The 10,782-nt window shown below is 45.1% G+C and overlaps 1 protein-coding gene across 1 annotated transcript; it reads left to right on the top strand.

Annotated features, from left to right (window-relative positions):
- Positions 1-338: 338 nt before the first annotated feature.
- On the top strand, positions 339-9,093 carry LOC134044877 (acyl-CoA (8-3)-desaturase-like). The gene is made up of 12 exons (XM_062494365.1): positions 339-557; positions 3,076-3,186; positions 3,607-3,804; positions 4,825-4,926; positions 5,085-5,213; positions 6,326-6,383; positions 6,740-6,816; positions 7,245-7,342; positions 7,637-7,733; positions 8,408-8,487; positions 8,600-8,725; positions 9,042-9,093. Exons 1-12 carry the CDS (start codon positions 339-341, stop codon positions 9,091-9,093), a joined length of 1,347 nt encoding a protein of 448 aa, XP_062350349.1.
- The last annotated feature ends 1,689 nt before the right edge of the window (positions 9,094-10,782 follow it).

The following is a 10,782-nucleotide window of genomic DNA, read 5'->3' as shown; positions in this document are numbered from 1 at the left end:
CAACAGAAAAAATTTCAAAGACCAAGGAAATCTGGAGGTTTTGGGTGGCGATAAGGCCATTTTTGAGGTGGTCTTCCCAAATTTCTGTCTTTATTCCTGGTCGTGTTCAGTGGAGCAATCAGACCTTGCAAAGGCAGCTCAGAAAGGACAAGAAGGAGCAGAGCTTTTCCTCCCGGGTGTGTCCAAGCGTCTGGAAGAGGAGGGAGCTTGGGAAGGGTGTGTTTGAGCGAGGAGAGCCAACCAGCCCTTGGAAGGGCAGGGAGTGGCTTGGAATGAGGCTGTATAACGGGCAGGCCAGGATAGGCAACCCTCAGCCTGGGACACGGATTCCAGCACGGATGGCTCCACAGACCAGCCCCAGTGAGAAGGGGACGGGATCTGTTCCGGCCTTTCCACAGCTTTTCACCTGGGAAGAGATCGGGATCCGCAACGGGCGCGGGCAGGGCCGGGAGCAGTGGCTGGTGATCGACAGGAAGGTTTATGATGTCAGCGAGTTTTCCAAGAGACATCCCGGCGGCAGCCGTGTTATCAGCCACTATGCTGGGCAGGATGCCACGGTAAGAGTGGGAAGGTGGTGGAGGAAGGTGGCTCCCAGTGGCGGGGAAGGAGGATGTGATGGGGAATCCTGTCTGGTGGTGCTCAACATCGTCGCCAAGGCTTGATGACCTTGGGCTGCAGGACATAAGGAAAAGTCCTACAAATATATTTGAACGCAGGTCTTCCTGCAAAAATCTTTGGTCTAGAGGATTTATCTAAAATCATTTGGTGCTTGTTGGCAGGAATAATAAATTCTAAGCGGATGTCCCAAACTATGCTGAAAGGAGAAGCCTTAATTTCTGAATAGGGCAGAAATCTGAGCATTGGAAACATGGGCATAGACTTGAGATGTGGGAGATTTCATTCTTGTCACGACTTGAAGAAAGTTGATTACCCTGCCTTAATTCCTCATGTTTCAGCGTGTGGAATGGGATAGCAGTTCCTAACTCCCAGCCCAAAATGGATCAGATCAGTTACTTTTCACATTTCATCCCTTGCACCCTGCTTGAAACCGGGGCAGAAATATGCCTGGTGATCTCAGAGGAAGAAAAAGGAGGGGTTTGAGTCTTGTTTGGTTTCTCCCAAGTTCACTGACCATCAGAGCATAGGCCAGCCCAGGGATCCAGGGATCCTTTTACAGAGGGAGTCAAGGAATGCAGAATGCATGGAATGATTTGTCCCCAAGCTATGTCCTCCCAGCTCCTGCAAGGACCTGCAATTTACATCACTGCATTTATAGACACCCAGGGGCTTTAACCGCAGTGAATGTGTTTAAAAAATGACCTTTGATCTTACTTGCTTTTATTGTTGCAACAATTACAATCTGATTTTACTTGGTCTTAAAGGTATTTTCAAACTTCTAGGTGTACTATATCCCTTTGAAGACAGGACCACAACCAGTAGCCAAAATCATGGGTTCAATATGGATTTGTGTTGCATCCTAACATTTTCTGTCTTTCCCTTGCTAATCCTAATCATTCTTTTTTTGCTTTTAAAGTGCTGCTTGTTCATATAGTCTAAAAAATCCACACAGAAAAGCAGGACTGGAAGGTGTCTCAAAAAATTACTGCTGTAGGACTTTGCCTAAAACCAGGATCCAGGATTTTTTTTCCCAACAATTCTTTACTACTCTAGAGCTCATAATAGTGTATACATAGAGTTTTCTTCCTCTGTGGGGAATATTTTGGCAAGACCATTACAGAACATTTAACTGATGTCAAATGTTGTGAGTTATGCGTGTTGTAGGTGATAGTTCTTAAAGTTTATCTCTAAAGTAAATCTTAACGTTAGTAAGATGCTAATCAGAGCCTAAGACCAGGGAGGAGAAAGAATGGGCAGGACTGAGAGGGTTTCAGTGATAAGAATCTGTGATACTGATCTCATGGATAGGAGTTTCTGCTTGAAAGGATTCTGGTTCCTGTTTCCAAACTGCAGCATAGATACTTATGGATTCAATCAGAATTCCTGGCAAGATGGAGGCATATAAAAATGTTTAAAGACCTGGAGGATGAGGGGCACAAAATCACAATGGAAAGGTTTCCCCAGTCCTCTGGGTCTGAACAGACCTGTTTCATTTGCCTGTGTGACAAAGGGTCACTAGATGTCTGTAGAAAAGCTCAAATGTCCAGAAAGTCACCCTGTTCTGACTTTTTCTAGACTAAAGTACTCAAGAGAGACTGTCTCCAGCCAAGAGGCTCCAAGGAAGTCCTCTGTCCTCTTCCAGGGATTTGATCCTGACCAGACCTGTGCAGAATATTTGGGTTGTTCTCATCCCTGCTGATTTTCAGAGACAAAATCAGCAAAACCAGACTGTTCAAAATGAGGATTTTGTTCTATCCACTTTTTCTGGAAGAAAAAAGGGTATGACCAGCCTCTTTACCTTTCTTCTGGAAAATCCACTGAGGACATGAGCTAAAGAAGAGTTTTGATTTATCTGGAATCTCATTCTTTATTCCACTGTTTATATTTGATTTAAAACTAGGATTTGAAATGGTTCTTGGACAGGTACTTTTATGTCGTTAGTGTTCCCGCTTCCCCAAAACATCAATTGGTCTGGAAATTTGGAGGGAACTGTAAGAGACACCCAGTTTGTGCTGCTGAATATGAGGCTTCAGCATCTATTTTGTATGGCCTTAGTGTTACACAGACAGGATTTCAAAGCCTCATCCCAAGCATGGCAAAGACACACCTCATTCCCTGCTCCTGGGTCCCATCCATAGGGCAGGGCTGCTGGCTGGAGCCTTCTAGGGACAGACTCTGCTGAAACAAGCAGATGAAAGAACAGGTTTCCCTCTGCAAAGGGTTTTTCATCAAACCCTTTCATGTTTATTACCAGCCTCACCCAGGGGCTTTTATGAAATCTTGAAACTCCTCCAGCTTCCTTGGGCCAAGCTCCAGCTGATGGGAAAGAGTGACAGGAGAGACAAAAATGGACAAAGGGAGCAGGAGTTTGTGTTATAATCCAGACCTGGGGAATGAGAGGCTCAGCTCTGGGGTTTGGTCACGTTTGGTCCCACTCCCTCCCTTTGTGTTCCTCAGGATGCCTTTGTGGCTTTTCACAACGACAAGTCCCTGGTGAAAAAGTACCTGAAATCTCTGCTGATCGGGGAGCTGGCACCAGATCAGCCCAGCTTTGAGTCTAATAAAAAGGTGAGTGCCCTGGATTCCAGGGGTGGGAATGGCTCGGGGCTCAGCATGGGAGGAGAAGGAAAACAGGAGAGGTAGCAGGAGTCACCTCTGAGGGAGCACACCTGATGCTGTGGGTGGGCAGGAGGTGGTGATGGGCAGGCATGGAAATATGACTGTCCCAGCATCACTAAATCCACCCCTGGGAGCAAGGAATTAGCTCCAGAGCCCCCAGTCCTGCTCAGTTCTCCTCACTGGGACGTCTCAGAATCAAAGCAAAGTCTGTTGACTTCATGCTTGTTTTGGCACAGAGCCTCTGCTGACAGAACATCTCCACCTTGTGTGGCTGTTTTGGGGTTCCTGGCTCTGCTCTATGACATTTTCAAAGTAAATAGTGCATTAATACTCACTTTACCCACAGCCATCCCTTTTCCTTACCCACAGAAATCCCTCTTGGAGGATTTCCGTGAACTGCGCTGCACCATTGAGAAGATGGGACTCCTGAGACCCAATTACTTCTTCTTCTTCCTGATTTTCTTTCACCTCCTGGTGCTGGATGCTGCATCCTGGCTCGTGCTCTGGTACTTTGGCATATCCCTGGTGCCTTTCCTGGCTGGCATGGCGTTCTTCACCACTGCCCAGGTAAACTGCTGATGTGTGCTCGATGCTGCAGACGCCCTCGACGTCTTCCAGGTGGAGAGAATTAATGGGATGCTCCCGTCCCAGGCATTGCCTCTCCTTAGATCCCATTATCTGGCTGAAGATGACGAGCACGTTCTACGTCACAATTTTTGTTCCCTGCAGCAGATCAGATTTTGCTGACAGGCTGCTCCCTCGCCACGGTGGGGTTCTTGTGGAACTGGCTCTTTCACAAGATGGGATGAGCTGATCTAATCGCTTACCCCAGCCAAAAAAAAAAAAAAAAAAAAGGAAGGAATATTTCATTCTCACCTGCACTTTTGGCTCTCTGTTTCTTCTGCCAGATGGCTCTGGTATTTTTTTAGGTCCTTTATGAGTCCCCACTAGCCCTGAGTAGTTTTCTGCTGGCTTTGTAAATTCAGCCGTATAAGCAAAGGATCTGTTTCAGGGTGGGTGTAGGGAAGGAGGGAATAGGGATTTGTGCCACTTAGGTGGGAGAAACTGGGGGGCGTGGCAGAGGAAGTAAAGCAAGATTTTCTTATTAGCACTGAATGCGTACGTTTGCTCAGATCCCCCTGGAGCAGGTGCAAATGAGCTAATATTTTAAATTAATCTATTTTATTTGCCTAATATCTGCTAAGGCAGATATCCCTCAAAGAGTAGTCTTGTATTTCCATGGAAATATGGAATGCAGTGAAGCCATAGACTTGGAAACCATTCCTCTTCTTAGCTGGTTACTTGGAAATTAATTATTTGTGGTGGCAGCAACAGAATTCCATGCTGTGACAGTGAAGTTATTTGCAGTGATGTTTTGCTGCTTTCCCTATAGTCCAGATGAAACTAATATATGGAATTGAGTAGCTCTAGTGGACAGTGGCCTGAATGGAAGTTCCCAACTCTGTGAGTGTCTCTTCCACACATGAGAAGGAGGATGAAACTCACCCTACGAAGTTACAGAGACTCACAAGGCAACTTACTGCAATGAAGCAGTTCTCTTTCCTCAGTGATCCTTCTGTCTCCCAGATCCAGATGGGCTGGTTCCAGCATGATCTGGGGCACTGCTCTGTCTTCAGGAAGCCCAGGTGGAATCATCTCCTACAGATCGTGGTGATAAACCTGCTGAAGGTGGGAATGTTCTCTGGGCTAATCGGGACTAAGCAATGGATGGGGGAGTATCCCTAAATGCAGGCAAAGTCGCCTGTGAGGGAATTGCAGTAAATAGAGATGTGATCCTTGATATTGCTCCGGTTTGAATCCCCAGCGTTGCCCTTTTCCCCACGCAGGGGCTGCCTGCCAGTTGGTGGAACCACCTGCACAACCAGCACCACGCCAAGCCCAACTGCTTCCGCAAGGACCCCGACCTCAACATGCACCCTCTGCTCTTCAGCCTGGGAAAGAACCTCTCCGTGGAGGTCTGGAAAAACACACAGTCGCAGAAAGCTGGAGTGTGATATGTGTCTGATATGTAATAGTAGCATCCCAGATTGTGCCTTGAAATGAGCTGGTTTTTAAGGTCCCGTCCAACCCAGGCTCTCCTAGGATTTTATGATTCCCAAAGTGTTCCAAGATCTGAGAGTCTTGTGTTATTGCAATGCTGAGGCACCCGCTCCTGAGAAGCAAAAGCTTAAAATCAGTGCTTGAGTAAGGGCAAGCACCTTGAGGGCAGCTGCAGGGATGAGTCAGCCCACTTGCATTAGAGAGTATTAGTGAGTCAGATGTTCCCTCTGGATCCTCCTGGCTGCTGGAGCTGTTCTGCATCCAAATCCTTCAGGGCTGGAGCTGCCACGCACCAAACACCAACAGAACAGATGATTTCCTAATCCTGAATTTTAGGGCTTTCATAAAAATAGAAACTATGAATAGATCCTCCCCGCTTCCATTGTGGTTTCTGATAGCATCAGGATAAGCAAGGGCTCGTTTGCCTTTTCTTTTCCTTGTAATTCCTTGTACTCTCAGGGTGATGAGATACACCAGCCTCTTAAAACAATCCCTCTCTTTCTTTTACCTGCTGAAGAAACTCACCAAGGCACATGGAAAATTCCAGCTCTGCTGTCCCAGAAAGATTCCTGCCGGGGGAGATACAAAAATGCTTATTGGTAGAAAACCATTGGCTCCAGTTGGGAAGGATTTTGTCAGGGATTTTGGGAAAAATCTCTCATGTGGGAGCATGAGCATCCAGAGCAGGCTGGCTGTGCTCCAGTGGGTTTGATGGAATGAAAATGTAGGAGATCAGCTCTCATGTCTTCCTGCTTTTTAGCTGGACCAGAGTTAGGCACACTATGGATGGGAAAAGTGGATTTCAGGGGTTTTGTTTATCCGGTTTCTTTGTTGCTTCAGTGTTGATCCAGTGCAGACTGGAGATCTGGAAGTAGTTTGCTTTAGCTCCTTATTATTTTGTCTTTTGAAGAATTACATTCACAGAAGTTTGGGGTGATGTTAAGAAGCTTTTTGTGCAATTGGTGAAAAATTACAAGGTGAAGAAATAAACTTAACTGTGCTTTTTGTTTATCTTTTCATTTTTCAGCTTGGAAAGCAGAAGAAGAAGTTCATGCCTTACAATTACCAGCACAAGTATTTCATCTGTGAGTATCCCCTAAAACCATGAGTGCATCTCCTCCCCATAAAATAAGGGTTTTTAAAGATATTCCCATTGAAGTGAGAGCTCCAGGAAGCTTCCTTCACATTAAAGAAGGTTCCCATGAGGAGGAATTGCCCCTTAAGTCTCTGTTTGGGTTATGAGATGTAGATGGGGTTGTATCAAACAGAGGGAAGAAAGGGATGGGGAAAATGGAAAGGTGATAAGAAGAAAAGAGATTATGTGGATGCATGGAGGTTAATATGAGTGGAAGACAGCAGTTTTTCTTCCACTGGGAAGAAGAATCATTTTTATGATGCAGTGAAATTACAAATGTCTCTCTCTTTCTATTCTGTCCTTCAGTGCTGGCCCCGCTCGCCCTCATACCCTTCTTCCAGCTGTCAATATTCTACTATGCAATCAAAAGGAAAAAGTGGTTGGTAAGCACTGCTTCCCTGTCTGGAAAACTCCAAAAATGGCACTTTATTCACCTTCACCTCCTATTGGCCAAGTGATTGGGGGGTGAGAGAGAAAAAGGAGAGAAAAGGCTGATGCTAGCTGCAGCAAGAGAAAATTGCTTAGAAGAGGCTTTTTAGCCTTTTAGCCAATAAATAAAAGTTACCAGGAAATTCCCAGACCCAGAGTGTCAGGGCAGGCCCATTGTCTTGCAGTGGGAATATTTCAGGGACACACCCACCTTGATGCAGAATGGAGTTTATTCCTGATAAATCAGAAATTTGCATATCAGAACATTTTTTTAAGCTGCAGTTGAAGTAAAAGGGAGAGGATGGAGTGGAGGCATTTCATCAACAAAGGCTGATTTTCAGCCTGATTTGTTTGGGGTTTTTTTGTTTGGCTTTTCTTACAGGATCTGATGTTGGTTGTGGCTTTCAACATCCGAGTCTGCCTCATGTACGTTCCTTTAATGGGATTTAAAAGCTTCATGGTGTACTACTGGCTGTCCAGGTAACTCAGAGCACACCCAGAGCCCCCATAATTAATATTTGTAATCAATATTGAGCTTCAAAAGAAAGAAATGAAAACTAAAACTATGATTTTCTCAGAATTAAATAGTCCAGGAGAAAGGGTTTAACTTCAGGGGGGTGGTGGCTGCTCAGGGAGCATCTGCAGCTACACTTGAGTGGTTCTTAAACTCCAAAAGTGCTTTTTTTATTTGAGAAGAAACTTAGCCAAGTGTTTTAGTGTTAAATTTGGATGGGATTAGAGATATGGCAAGAGTTTCTGTGTTTATCTGCCCAGGTACCTTGAGAGTACCTGGTTTATTTGGGTGTCCCAGATGAATCACATCCCAATGGACATTGATTATGACAAAAACAAAGACTGGGTGTCTACTCAGGTGAGAAGCTCCTTTCTTCTGGAATACTGGGTCTGCTGGTCTTAATTATAGAACAAAGACAACCTTGTTATTCTCTTAAACCTCATACTGTTAACGAGGCTTGCCCTTCCATGCATTAAATAAACATTTCTGTGACATTCAAACCATTTAAAATTTTAGTTGGAAAACAGGAAATCTAGGTTTTTAAAACCCCTTTTTTTCACTGAAAGGCCTTGACATATTTTCCACAACCCTTTCCCCTCCCTATTATAGAAAAGTACTGGTGGTATAACAGCCAATCTCCATTTTAGGGCAACTCAAGAGAAACAAAGTGGGATACCTTTATTTTTACCCTACAGGGTGCAGGTTTACTACAGATCAGATAAATGTGACAAAATTGGCTGATAAAAATGAATATGTAAATGGAGCTTTGCTCACATCTATCCTGCCTCCAGCAGTATAATCCCACCTAGTGGGTTTGCAGCAGTTTCCTGTTTTATCAAGGGTAAAAAGCTCAGCCTGGCTAGTCTAGACTGTGTTGAATTCCTCAGGGCAATGATAGCTGTAATCCCTGACTTTGCCTTGGTTTTTATGCTAGATAAGGGTGGGCAGTGATTGCTGGGGGTTTCAATTGTTTGACTTGCAGGAAAATAAAATCTGAATTATCTGGGGATTTTGGGTTTTTTCCCTCCCAGCTCCACGCAACCTGCAACGTGAACCAGTCTGTGTTCAATGACTGGTTCACTGGGCACCTGAACTTCCAAATCGAGCACCAGTGAGTATCATCCTGGGGGGGGAGTGAAATGGGAATAATCTGGGCCAGGGGGATATTTTGAACAGGGAGAAAGCCAATTCTTGCAGTAACTCTCCCTCATCCCATTCTGCAGCCTGTTCCCCACAATGCCTCGGCACAACTACTGGAAAGTGGCTCCCCTGGTGAAAAGCCTCTGTGACAAGCACGGCATTGAGTACAAAAGCAAGACTTTGCTGACAGCCTTTGAAGATATTTTGCAGTAAGTATCAATTAACAAGATGATTTTGCTCTGTGATGGCAGGTAAGAGACCCCCAGGCAGGCATTTCAAATCAATGTCCACGGAGAGAACAAACCTAGAGTTCATGTAGACTTTTCTAAAGTTTTAAAGTTTCAAAGCTTGTTTTCCTCTTCCTTAAATCCTCTCAGCTCACTGCCAGCAGGCAGACTTTGCTGTGAGGTGCCCATGCAATTTAAAATCCATTTTTTCCCTTTTGTTTCTTTAACTACAGTTGTCCTTCCACAAAGTTGAACTCTGTCTCCTCCTAAGTGATTTTTTTCCCTTCTGCTCCTGCAGTTCCCTGAAGGATTCTGGGGAGCACTGGCTGGAAGCATATCTGCATGGATAGAAACTGGAAAGTCTCCAAGGGAATCCCTTCACCACACAACTGCTGCCAAGATCAGGACACACCATCCCTGTGCGTGTCCTCAGGCACAGGAACTCAGGAGCTGGGCAAAGTTAGTTTCAGTAAGAATGAAATGGGAAAGTGGCTTCAAGATACATTTTTTTTTCCTTGTTCCCAACCATGAACCTCTGGTTTTTTTCCTGCTCTCAATCTCAGAATTCAGAGATGGGCTCTTAAACTTGGGGAGAAGTAGCTCTTGGATCAACTTGATCAGTTTAACTTTTTTGGAAGTGCCTGCTCCTTGCTTATGGAAGAGGTTTGAAAGGAAATTCTTCTCCAAGTCATAGATTCCTGGGATGGTTTGGGTTGGAAGGGACCTTAAAGATCATCTTGCTCCACCCCCTGCCAGGGGCAGGGACACCTTCCACCAGACCGGGCTGCTCCAAGCTCTGTCCAGCCTGGCCTTGAACAGTTCCAGGGATGGGACATCCCTGGGAAACCTGCTCCAGTGCCTCACAATAAAGAATTCCTTCCTAATATCCAATCTACACCCATCCTCTGTCAGTTCAAAACTGTTGTCCCTCACTCTGTCCCGACAAGTCCTGATAAAAACTCCCCATCTTCCTCACAAGCCTCTTTCAGTATTCAGGTCTCCTTTGTGCTCTTGGCTCAGTGGATCAGTGGGAAAAAAATGCAGGATAAAATGTGGGAAGTCAGGAGACATTAGGCCAGGGGGGAATTTTTAAAGAACAGATCAAATAAATGTTCAGAGAGCAAGGTGGGCTCTGGGGCGAGTCCCCATCACTTCTGGCCACCTTGCTGTGACTCCTAAGGGTTGTGGCAGGTTCTGTGCCTGGGTTGCATGGGCAGGCAGAGCAGCTGGGGCTGCTCACAGCTGCAGGAGCCAGGGTGAGCACAGCCCAGCACAGCTCGTGTGGCACGTGCTGTCTGTGGGCATAAATGTGTGTCTGGGTTTTGAGTGCTCGCTCTGCTGTCACGTTGGATTTCTGCTGTAGACCAGCTTTGAATCAGGCTGAGAAGACAAAGCACTGAGGAGTAGGTCCAGATTTCAAGGATATTTAGGGTACTCCTGCTCTTATATAAATATATATATTACATTTTATCTAGAAGTTTACCTCTTGGTGGTTTATTACAATAAGTTTTACAAGAGAATTATGAATAAAGTTCTTGACCGTGATTTTTAGATTGAAGTCAAAGCCTGTTTTTGAAGGAGCTCTGATTTATCTCGCTGATTTTGGAAAGCAATTATGATTCAATGGCATTTCCTAATGCCACTTAAAGAAAATATATTCCATGATGGGACTGGCAGAACTCATGTGGTACTGTACCCACCTCACTGACCCAAAACCAAAAAGGTTTTTGTGGCAAGAGTCTGTAGTGGCAAATAAAGAGACCATTTGCCCATAAAAGCAAAGGCCACGTTGTTCTTCTCCTCTGCCTTCCCACCCAGAAATTTCAGTGGAAAAATCACCCCCAGGAGGAAGATGTGGGAGATTTAAAAGCAGCTTGCTTGTGTTGCCATTTACAGACACCAACACCCCTCTTCTGGGTAAAAAGATCAAACCCAACAAACAAAGCAGAAGGAGATTGCACTTTTTTATTTTTTGCCTTTGTTGTTTGTTGTTTTTTTTTTTGGGGGGGGGGGGGTTCAGAATATCTCTGTTCCTTCTT

Source organism: Cinclus cinclus, chromosome 6 (genome assembly GCF_963662255.1).
Source record: "Cinclus cinclus chromosome 6, bCinCin1.1, whole genome shotgun sequence".
NCBI classification, from domain to species: Eukaryota; Metazoa; Chordata; class Aves; order Passeriformes; family Cinclidae; genus Cinclus; species Cinclus cinclus.
Note: the sequence above shows the minus strand (reverse complement) of the source record. Positions and strands in the feature narration are given on the sequence as shown.

Coding starts and splice junctions, on each gene's coding strand:
- LOC134044877 (XM_062494365.1), top strand. CDS start 339: ATGGCTCCACAGACCAGCCCCAGTGAGAAGGGGACGGGATCTGTTCCG. Junction 558..3,075: donor ATGCTGGGCAGGATGCCACG/GTAAGAGTGGGA, acceptor TGTGTTCCTCAG/GATGCCTTTGTGGCTTTTCA. Junction 8,726..9,041: donor GCCTTTGAAGATATTTTGCA/GTAAGTATCAAT, acceptor CTGCTCCTGCAG/TTCCCTGAAGGATTCTGGGG.